The 12446-nt window shown below is 39.9% G+C and overlaps 1 protein-coding gene across 2 annotated transcripts in view; it reads right to left on the reverse strand.

Annotated features, from left to right (window-relative positions):
• The window catches only part of LOC103179134 (mitogen-activated protein kinase 14), a 30430-nt gene extending 18442 nt beyond the window's left edge, over positions 1-11988 (reverse strand). Inside the window, exons 1-3 of one of the 2 annotated variants that reach the window (XM_007894255.2) lie at positions 11798-11988; positions 503-632; positions 319-377 (exon numbers count right to left, since the gene is read on the reverse strand). In XM_007894255.2, coding sequence (XP_007892446.1) covers positions 319-377; positions 503-632; positions 11798-11913 — 305 coding nt within the window. In that variant the 5' untranslated portion in view covers positions 11914-11988. The remainder of the gene's footprint in view (positions 1-318; positions 378-502; positions 633-11797) is intronic. The other variant, XM_007894256.2, reaches the window with a different exon arrangement.
• Between the last annotated feature and the right edge of the window lie 458 nt (positions 11989-12446).

Here is a 12446-nt window from a genome sequence, read left to right on the forward strand (position 1 = left end):
TATACAGTAAGTAAATTGAACTGGACTAGTTTCTGAAAACAAATATTCTAGAGTGATTTTAACCCATTTCTAATATTCCTCATCTACTGACAGATTCAACAATATTGTAGGGTTCAGATCGCCATTGAAGTGTCCCCTTTCTATGCATCATCAATCCTGAGTGATGAGCTGTTAAATGCACACAGTGCTATTTGACATTGGTTTGATGTTTACACACACACACAAACAAGCAGAGTAAACAACGTGTCGATGAATAAAATTTGTGCACAGTATGGCTCTAACTACAATGAATCTGCACTCACAAAACGGAATACTCACACATCTGTAAACTCTTCCAAAGTTGTTGCTGGTGTGAAGACATCCAACAGGCCAATGACCTATGAAAATTGGTAGAGTTAAAGTACATTCATTGTACATAATTGCTGCTACTTAAAAACACCAATAGAAAAGCATTTTGGAAGCAAGAATTCAGTCCAATTCTTACACTCAATATGGAACTTACATTTTCATGTTTCATATGCTTCAACAATCGTAGCTCTCTGTATGTTCGTTTTGCATGAATAATGGACTGAAATGGCCTGGACAGCTTTTTCACTGCTACTCGAACACCTGTTTTTGTGTCATAAGACGAGCTACAAAACAAAAGTCACATTAAACTACGATGTTTAATTATAGTTACCATTAGTATAATTGTATATGCTCAGAGTAGATCAACAAAATAATGTTTAGATAGTAAAGTTTTCAAGCAGTACAACATTGGTACAAAAATATCAAAAAGAAAAGTTTTACGACTACTAAATAAATTCTTCCAAAAGCATTTGAAATTGAATAAAGTGTTCAGTAGTTGTGTAATACATTTTAAAATTTCATTTCACTCAATGATGTAAAGGGTTGATCCTTTACACAGACCAGATCTGTGAATAGATCTCAGACCAAGCAGTTTAATCTTTCCACCGGATCTGGCCCATATCATGCCTTTTCCTTCCGCCCAATTCTACTATTGCTTTAAAAAAACTAAGCATCATTTAGCTGTGCATCTGCTTTTTAAATAGCATTGTAAACAAAACTTCAATACCAGTTTATGATGAGACTTTCCTTAAGTATAAAATATTCTAAAAACCTCCCCATTCTTTTCTCTGGTGATAAGAAACTCAGACAACTTATGTGGCATGGCCACTCATTGCAATGTACAACCCTCACCAAACTGGCAAGGACAACAATTTTCAGTCATTCGTACTGGTGATGCTGGAATTAGCTTTGTTTCCCATTTGACATTGGCTCAGCAAATTGAAGGCAGATGAAGAATTATGCTTAAGGACACCTAAACACTACGGGTTCATTAGTATTCAAACCAAGAAAAAGTCATGTTTGCAACAAATGGGAAAAACATCAAAATTTAAAATTAATGTCACACAAAAGCAGTTTTCTCTTGGGGATAATACAGTAATTACAAGTAGATGCCATGTCATAATTAAAGCAACAGTTTCATTGCTAAGTTTAACTGGAAACTAGTTTATGTGTCTCGTAACTGGGAACTACAAGTTCAATCCACTAGGAACAGTAATTTGAAATTCTTTAATAATTAACCTAAAATTACACACTTGTATAAATCCCTGCACTGACTAGCATTTCATCCATGGAACGTAGTTTTGTGTACAAGATCTCCCAGTTGTTTTATTCAAGTTTAGCGTTGAGCAATGACTCATAATGGAAGCAAAACAAACACTTATTTGGTTAAGATAATGTTCAAATCATAATGGAGCAGTTAATTTTACACAATGTAAATAAGAGCCAATGGATCTCGGTGGCTCCATCACCAGACCCAATGTTTGCTTAGATTTAGGTAAATGCCATCTACAGAATCAAAGTTACTTTTGAGTAGCACGACTGTACTGAGAGGGGAACAAATATTAAAATGATGTTTGCTGCAGGTCACCAATTTTGTACGGTTAGTTTTATTGTAGGGGGGGGACAGACATCAGTAGAGCTCACACAAACTTGTAACGTAAAAAGGAAATAATGCGCCCAACTCAACAGTGATTATGAACACAGTCTAAACTACAATCTGCATTTTTGTGGTTTAGAAATGCAGGTCGTTAAAGAAACTAAATAGTAAAAAAATTCAATCTGACAGATTACAAAAATGTCACGCAGCATATTATTGCATTTCCTGCACATTTTGAAAAAGAAAAACAAATGTAGTTTGATAAATGCAAGTGGTTGAATCACCAATCTAATATAAAGCTGAGTTGAGATGGTAATTCTAAATATAGAATCTGATTAGCCTTACTCATGTGTCCTTCAAATTGACCCCCAACAAAATCAGCTACATGCAAGGAGTATACAAAGCACAGTTGCTTTAGGTTTCTAGAACACCTTATCAATGGGGCAGGACAGTGATGATTTGGTTAGTGTCATTCTTTCCTTACTTAAGATAACCACCTCATTCCCAAGAGATGCATTCCAGGATCGAATCAGTCTGGCTCATTGCATCCTTGTCTGTCATCTGGACACTTTCCATGGTTAATAACGTCAGTCATTCCATTTTCCACTTTTGCCACTGAACAGCCATCCAGCTGTACATGTTCCATGCATATTATTAAACCTATTCAACCTCCACAACCCAACTTAACTTCTTCAGATCTCGAATGTTCTCTCTCTTCACTGGCCACATCAAGATTGAGATTATTATCTTTCTAATATTAAGGTATTTAGTTAGTCATTCGCGTTGACAATTTATGGCACCTTCCCGAGTACAAAATGACTGTGTTCCAAATATTGAAAATATGCACCTGCTATACTTGATAACAATTCCCTGTGAAACATTTAGACATTTTGACATTATAGGCATCACAACAAATGCAAAATGTATTATACTATGTATGCAGAGGACAGAGATGTCACCCCTGCAAATTCCAGCTCTCACTTATCATGGAGTCTTGTAGCTCAGTGGTTAGAGTACTCACTTTGCAAGTGAGACACTTGGGTTCAATTCCCAGCAGGGCGAAACTTTGGGCAAGTTTCCTTACTCCACACGCCCAATAATAATCCCTCAAAAAAAAATTGGTCATTTCAATCCATGGCTGTTTGTGGGACACCGCTGTGAACAATAGGCTGCCACATTTCGCCCACAAATATACAGTCAATTTACTTTACAGTATATTCTGTGAAGCGCTTTGAGATGTACATAAGACGTGAAAACGGTATATCAAATACAACGATTAATATAAGGTCTCATATGGAGTTTTACTTCTGGCTCTGATTAACAGGAACCTTGGACAAACCATGTTTTTTTTCAATTATACTCTACCACAATAGCCACAATATTTTTTTTTCAGATAATTCCTTTGCGCTCAAGGCAGAAAAACATTCATCCACATTTTGTCAGTGCCAAAGATTTCCAGGCTAAATACAGGGTAAACATCCTCTGTACTTTCCAACAGTGTGACTAAAGCACAATCTCTGCTAAATCTGACCTGGGCGGTCTCACATTGTTCAGCACAAGGTCAAAGGAGTAGCACTCACTTTTTCCACAGCATTCCAACTTTATTGTGAAGTTGGATACCGTGCTTAGCATTCTCGCATACTAGCGTCTGGCGAGCTGCTGGATCAAATATGTAATTTCCTCAAAGGACAAACATTGCCAATGAAGGAAATCGGATGTACAATCATGCAGTTTAGCTCTGCTCTTTCCAACTGCCTAACAAGCATTTACACAGAATTTACCCTTTCTTTTGGTAAATTCTCAAAATCCAGATGAAGAAATACCCTGGGGAAGGAGCATCTGCTAGTTTTTATTCCCAAGAATATCAGAGCTGTAGGGAAAGCCTGAAAGGGAGCAGTCAAATACAATATAATTTAATATCAGGTCTGCATACGGTTAATCTCTCTTTGCTCAGAGCCATTTGTGATATGGCATGAAACTAGACTAACATGAGGTTACATGTACAACACATTTAAATACAGTCTTCATTTCGAGGTAAGAATAAGGGGAATCGTATTCGCCATGCACAAAATAATTTTCTACATTCCAGCAGAAGCTACCGTATTTCCTCAACATTCAGGGTACTCACAAAAATGATGGCCGTGAGTGATTTATTAATTCTTATTGTGATAGCAAACTGTTGATCAGTTAACACTAATTCCTCACAATGTAAAGCCTTATGCCAACTTTCCTTGAAGCCAGCTCAAATAGGCCTTGGAACGTAAAGGGTACATTGAACTACAAAATGTTCCACAATTTTTAATCGCAAGTAAAAAAAAGTTAAACAAAATCTCTCTGTGAAATGCAGTCAACCACATATTTTGAAAGGCTTCTACTCAGTATCTTCAGGAATGAACATGTAGGATATTAGCAGTTCTTTATATTCAAAGAACTGGTTTGAAGAACTTTGCAATCAAAGCTCATGACTCAAGCACCAAAACTGCTTGAGGGGACTTTTCTCAATCCACTGGAGAGGATCTGACGGTAAACAATTGCAGACTAGTTTAGAATAATCTCAGCAATTAAGAACAGATATTGAACATAGCAGAAGACAAGAAGACATCTTAAAAAGTCCAAAGGCATTTGAATACTTCCCACCTCAGTCTGCACTCCTCCCAAAAACACAGCAACAGACATCTGATTTGTTGTCAACTATACAATGCAAGAGGAAGCATTATTCTGCAGGAGACTTCACAAAGTGCATCACAGGATTTTTACTGTGTAGTGTAGTGAGTGCATTTGTAGGTGAATGTGGCAGCCAGTTTGTGCACCTCAATGTCCCACAAACAGCCATGAAAGTGAATGACAATTTTTTATTTGGGGGATTGTTGGCCAGGACACCGAGAGAAACTCCATTCTCTTTATGAATAGTACCATGAGATCTTTAATATCCACCTGAACAGATAAGACAGACAGAGCTTCGGTTTAACATCTAATTCGAAAGTTGGCACCTCCAACAATGTAGCGCAACCTAGAATGTGAATACAAAATCCTAATGTAGGCAATTAATCCACAATCTTCTGACCCACAGGTTCCCACCTGTACAGGAAAGGATATGGGATGCAGAGGTCTAGACAAGTTGGAGCTTGGGGAGGTGAGCTACAAAGGCCAACTGAGAACTAGATATAAAGTCTAGAGGTGATGTATACTGGAAAAGGGGTATTGGTTATTTTGGGAGAGGGGCATGCAGTATTGCAGGAGTGGGGAAAAGAGAATCAGTCAAAGAGAACGGACTGTAGAACTAACGAAATGTAACTTAGCAATAATAAAATTTCCAACACAGCTATTCAATCGTACTGTACTTTACATACAATAGCTGTTAAAGCACATTTTCAAAAAGTTATCTTAGTTTGATTGTTTTTTGTTTTAACCTTTTTTAAAAATATATAATTTGATGCAACCTAGACATTTTCTTCCTACGTTGAGACCATTTAAATTAGGTTTTCAATCCTAATATTCACTTACTCGGCTTGCCAAGTTAGTTTTAGATACGGTCCACACCACAAATCTGAATACCAGTAATTAAGCAAATCAATGATCTACGAACAATAAAAAAAAGTATTTAACTAGCCCAAGCAAACAGGCAGCCATATGTTAAATGTCACTTTGAAAATTTAAAATGGTTAATGTTTAGCAAAAAACACTGATCACTATTTTCAAATGTACTAGTGTTAAAGAGAATCGACCTTAAGGGATCTCCGGTCCAAACAAACCACTAATCCAGATGGTCTTTGGCCTCAAGCAGTACAGATTTGCTGTGGTGGATTGCAATGAAATATTAGCAGTCCAGGGCAATGTTCAAAGAGGATACTATTCTATACATGTTGTTCGTGAAGACAGCACATCCCTGTAATCAATGCACTTACCACACATCATTGCACAACTTTGCTCAAATAATGAAAATGGTGTAATCAGAGCTACTCAATCACAAGGAAATCGAGACCACATTGAACTGCAAATGTTACAAACACAACCATTTCTAAAAGACAAGTGTGGATTTGCAAAGGTCTACATGCATTCATTCACATTTCTAAAGCATCTAAAGCCATTTACTTAGAACTAACAAGCATCTCCCATATTGTCAACAAAAACTCTTATGTCTACGGTATATGCTCATATACATATAATCTTTCATTAGAAAATGGTGTAATCAAAGCTGTACTTTATCACTCAGGGAAGGGACAAATATGCTGGTTGATCTGTACAAACTTTAAAGGTTCTGCCGATTATTTTTTTTTTTAAAAATGGTGAAGTTTTGATCAGGCATTTCACAGAAAACCCAATTCACTACTAAAATTAAAATTAAAAATATCACTAGCAAAACTTGGCTTTCCTCAATTTGAACAATACAAATACAATTTACATTTATATAGCTCATTTCATGTCAGGAGGATGCCCCAAAGCGCTTAATCAGAAAATAACTACTCAACTTAGAAGGTCTGGTGCTGACAATATAATTGGAGCACAAGAGCAATTTTACACACCAACAGTATGAAATTAATTCCTGCACAACGAGGATCATGACTGCTGATCTAACAGTAGTCATAATCCTTGACCAAAACAAATATTACAAATAATCATTAAAAGATTACAACAAACTGTCAATGTGTATACTGATTGCAAAAGGTTCTGGCAATGTAAAAAAACTGTATAAAAAAGCACGCTTGCAAAGATATCTCAGTAGACTGGAAACTTATACACATAAGAATGTTAAAAAATTATGATTTACACTTATTCAAGTCCATACACGAACACAACTACCCTTTTTTTTTTAAAATGATGATGATATTGCATTCAGCACATAATACAATATTAAGGCATGTACAATTATTTCTCCTGCAGCTCGCTTCATAAAATCACCTCAACTTCGAGGCCAACAACATTAATCTCACCGGTTACTCACTCCACCTCACAGAGCCTGTAAGGAACCTTATTCTTCTCCTCGTCTTGTTCCACCATCAAGTCTCTACTTAACCATTTGTGGAGTTCCAACTAAATCCATTTTCCCCAACTCCACATCGCCTGCCTGTCTGTACATCACCCCAACACCCTCATCCATGCCTTTTTCACCTCCAGGCAAGTTCCCCACTCTGCTGGGATTATTGGCCTCCCAAACTCTACCCTCCATAAGCTTTAGCTAAGTAATGCCAGCATCTAGCAATAGAATATCAGTTGAGTCGATCCTCAATAACAGTTCTCAGTAGCCCAATTCCTGAGCCATGAAGGTGTGTTCGCTATATTGCAAGCCACTGTTGATGACAGTGGCTTGGCATATAGTGAAAACTTGAATGAGCAGATCAGTCAATGGGGCAGATCCCCTATCATCCCCATTCTAGCAACAATGTCTCCCTTTTATCTCAATTGATCGACTTTAAGATATTGGTCCTTACATCAAGTGCTCCACAGCATTACATCAAGTGCTTCACAGTTTAACTCTTCGATCTTGTATGATCCTATTCCCTGCCCACATCTACCCCACCATCGACAACCATTCTGTCCCTGCTTTCCAGTGCTCTCTTCTGAAATGTCTCCGCCTTATTTGCTTCCCTCTCTGCTTTCAAAACCAGTCAGAATACCTCTCTTTGACTGCACCTTCAGCCACCTCCCCCACATCGCCCTCCCAGCTCTGGTTTCCACTTTGTTTTGTAAAGCGCTTTGAGACGGTCTCCCACATGAAAAGCACTATACACGTGAAAAGCAAATTGTTGTGATTCAACTTTTCATTTGTCAATAACCAGCTGTGTTGCAGCAAAGGTACTCTGAAACAAAAACAGCAATTTGCAATATCAGAAGCACAACATTATGAAGGATTTTAGGGCAATGCACAGAAGTGCAACACCAGATTTCAAAAAACAATTGCTCTTTTAACATTTGAATAAATGAGTAAATGAGGTGCATCGTTTTAAGCTGTTTTACAAATTGAACAGATTTATTAGCATCTCAGAATAAAGATTCCAGCGCGTGTTGAAATCGCCCATTAAAAAAACCTTTCGTCATGTTTAGATTTAGTTTCTTTTAACAGTAGCCTTTCCACCAGCTGCAATTTTTAAAAAAAATCAGTTACAAATAATGATCAATATCCTTTTCAATATGTTCCATTATTTAAACAACAAGGCTGACTTATATAAACTGTTCTAAGCCCAACCACATGCAAAAAAATGATTGAACATATACTTGATGCTTAATTTGACTACCTCAACCTTTGAGGCCATTTTCAGTAACTAACGCAAATACGCTACCTCAAATCATTCAAAAAGCTAACTTAAGGAGAGCACAAAAGATCATAATTCTAAAAGCAGTTACACAAACCTGCGTTTAGACCAATGAGGAACTAAGTTTTGACAAATGATAACCGTAACAGTTTACATGTAATCAGTTCCACCTTAAAGTGAGAATGTTTTTTTTGTCATCAGTTTCACTGACTCCTTCAAAGAGTTAGTGCATGAAAACACAACGTTTTTAAAAATTAAACAGAGATGAATCATGTACAAATCACGTGCAAATCTTATAAACTCAACTTTGTAACAATCTTGCAGGGCTGGCTCCGTGTGGATTAAAAAAAAACTGAGCAAAAGTTCTTCAAACTGAGAAAGATTTTTCAGGAAGAGTCTCATTTCAAATCTCTGGAACAAGCCCAAGATATACAAACAAAGAAGGATACTTGGCCAAATTTCTTTTTTAACAGAAAAATCATTTCCAAAAGCCTACATCAGTCTCCAAACTTAAACAGAACTATGAGGAAATGTATAATAGAAACTGGGAACTGTGCACTCAAGACTTCTCGCACCCACCACCCGCCCCCACTCTCCAAATCTGTCACCGCCCCCAATAAAATGGTCGCAGAAGAGGAACACACGGAATTTGGAAATTGTTAAGGATGAATCTACACGCCCTCATTCCACATCATGTTGAATACAATCCAAACAGATATTGAACAAGCAATTTGTACACATTTGATTGAAATAGGTTTCTTACACCCCACTTATTATGATTATAAATTGCATCACAAAGCAATTTGGCTGATCCAACTTCCAGTTCCTCCTTCTCCTCAGTAAAGGTTGCAGAGTGGTTTAGCATCATTTTGTGGTGCGCAGAATATCCCCAGTGTTTGAAGAGAGGAGGGAACGAGAAGCGTAAACACATATTTACTCAACCTCCCAGAACTTCTCCAATTCCTTGGGAAGCTTCATGCAGGTACTTGCTGAAACAATTTCCTTCCCCCACCCCCAGGTGTGGTCTAGCTATCCAGTGGATCTTGGTATATTTTCCACTTCTGTTTCTACCTGCATTTAGACCAAAAGTGTCAGTCAGCCCTGTTGTCAGAGGTCCAAGTATAACCAACCAACAAAAGGATCCCCAGTGCCACCAAAAAGATATTTATATTCGTATATTTGCAGCGACCTTGTCCATCAACAGAATATATAGCGTTGTAAACTGGGAAATAATAAGTCAACTTGGAAAAATTAAAAGAACTGCCCCAAATTTCAAATCGTATTTCCCCTACGAGATTGGCCAACAACCTTTAACGATGCACATTTTTCCTAAATCACAGTAAATGGTGTTTGTAAAAGATTCAATACTAGCAAAAACTCTAAAACCGGGTAGCAATATAAAATGAACAAGAAAAAAAAGCATCACTTAATCTAATGCCACAGAACATCTGTTGCAATAACATATGTCCCTGTAAACACATCATTCCGCCAAGCAAGTTAACAATCTTTTAGTCTGGTCCCTTGAGGGCAAGGGTTGACGGGAGCTTCTTCCCCGCCACCCCACCCCCGTGTGGAAACTGGAATGGCTCACACAACTTTGAGCAACTCCTGTTGGAGATCAGGGCAGCATAGCAGGCATTGGCAGAGATTTCGTAACAGAATCCAGTTTGTCCTCTGGGTCGATAAATGTCCTGACGAAATGCAGCCATTGTCATTTCTTTTGCATTAAAGCCTAATAAACAAACTGTGTAACTAACCAACCAATTGGCAGGGGAAACGGGGTTATGTCAAAAGCCATAGATATAATATATAATAATACTCTATATGAATAATATTGTAAAAATCTGGCCATAGCCCATTCTCTCTCTCCCCCTCCCTGGAGCCGGATTGCTTTATTTTAAATATAAGCAAAACTTTTGCAAAAGAAAACCCCCAAAACTTCAGCCACTGAACTATGGTTGTGTTTTTTTTTGCATCCACGCACCAAATACAGTAAGTGATCTCCTTCCACTGGCACGAAAACCCTGGAGATAATATAATGCAAGAAGTTAAGTGAGCCAGACGCAAACAGCCCCTGCTGACTCTTAATTGCAATTGGTTTTAGGATGAAAAGAAACTCTGTGGAAAGAAAGTTGGCCTGGAGGGAGGAGGTGGTGGGGGAAGTGTGGAAGCCACAAGTATGCACACAGCACACCCACACTCTCCTCACACATTCACTCTCCTCTCACTCTCACCACACATTCACTTTCTCTCACCCACACTCTCCTCACACATTCTCTCTCTCTCTCTCACTCTCCTCACACATTCTCTCTCTCACTCTCACTCTCCTCACACATTCACTCTCTCTCACTCTCACTCTCCTCACACATTCACTCTCCTCACACATTCACTCTCCTCTCACCCACACTCTCCTCACACATTCACTCTCCTCTCACTCTCACTACACATTCACTCTCTCTCACTCTCACTCTCCTCACACATTCTCTCTCTCACTCTCACTCTCCTCACACATTCACTCTCTCTCACTCTCCTCACACATTCACTCTCTCTCACTCTCCTCACACATTCACTCTCTCTCACTCTCCTCACACATTCACTCTCCTCACACATTCACTCTCCTCACACATTCACTCTCCTCACACATTCACTCTCCTCACACATTCACTCTCCTCACACATTCACTCTCCACATTCACTCTCCTCACACATTCACTCTCCTCACACATTCACTCTCCTCACACATTCACTCTCCTCACACATTCACTCTCCTCACACATTCACTCTCCTCACACATTCACTCTCCTCACACATTCACTCTCTCTCACTCTCACTCTCCTCACACATTCACTCTCTCTCACTCTCACTCTCCTCACACATTCACTCTCTCTCTCACTCTCCTCACACATTCTCTCTCTCCTCACACATTCACTCTCTCCTCACACATTCACTCTCTCCTCACACATTCACTCTCTCCTCACACATTCACTCTCTCTCCACTCACTCTCCTCACACATTCACTCTCTCTCTCACTCTCCTCACACATTCACTCTCTCCACTCACTCTCCTCACACATTCACTCTCTCCACTCACTCTCCTCACACATTCACTCTCTCTCTCTCTCTCCTCACACATTCACTCTCTCCACTCACTCTCTTCACACATTCACTCTCTCCTCACACATTCACTCTCTCTCCACTCACTCTCCTCACACATTCACTCTCTCCACTCACTCTCCTCACACATTCACTCTCTCCACTCACTCTCCTCACACATTCACTCTCTCTCTCTCACTCTCCTCACACATTCACTCTCTCCACTCACTCTCTTCACACATTTACTCTCTCCACTCACTCTCCTCACACATTCACTCTCTCCACTCACTCTCCTCACACATTCACTCTCTCCACTCACTCACATCACACACTCTCACTCCACTCACACTCTCTCTCCCTCCAGGATATTTTTTTTCGTGATCACTAAAAACAGTAGTCAGCATCAATCAGCACTACCCAGCCACCTGAGGCCTAGCGAAGCCTGGGTATAGTGGCCACTGCCACCCCACTCCCTCCCTCCCTCCCCCTCACCCCACCCTCCTCACTCACCAGACGGAGCCATAAGCCCCGGAGCCGACGGGCGAGAGGTTCTCGTAACGGTCCGGCACCTCCCAGATGGTCTTGTTGAGCTCCTGCTTGTAGAAGTGCGGCCTGACGTCTGACATGGCGCCGCGCCTCGGCCTCAGGTACCGACCGACCGACCGACCGACCGCTCCTCCTGCTGCCGCCGCCGCCCCCTCCTCCTCCTCCTCCTGCCGGGGCGGGCGGGGAGGGAGGGAGGGAGGGTGGGTGGGTGAGGGGCGGAGGGGGAACAACAACAACAACAACTACGACGACGACTACTACTACTAATAGTAATCACTAACGGATTCTCTTCTCTTCTCCTCACGAGGGATTATTCGGTTTTTTTTTAAAAAAATTTAAAAAAAAATTTTTTAACGGTCGTCGGTGACGGTTTTTTTTCCAAAAAAAAACAGCGCACACACACACACTCACAGGAAAATAATATATATATATATATATATATAAAATGTATGAATCTCTCCACAGGGGAAAAAGTCGACGACGACGACGCCGCCAAACCGCCACCGCGGGTTTAAAGCCGAGAGGGAGAGAGACGGGAGAGAGAGAGAGAGAGAGGCGGCGGCTCATTGGTACTGACTGAGAGGCCGCCCCCTCACTCTCTCCCTCCTTCCCT

The sequence above is a fragment of the Callorhinchus milii genome, unplaced genomic scaffold (assembly GCF_018977255.1).
Source record: "Callorhinchus milii isolate IMCB2004 unplaced genomic scaffold, IMCB_Cmil_1.0 Scaffold19, whole genome shotgun sequence".
Classification (NCBI taxonomy): domain Eukaryota; kingdom Metazoa; phylum Chordata; class Chondrichthyes; order Chimaeriformes; family Callorhinchidae; genus Callorhinchus; species Callorhinchus milii.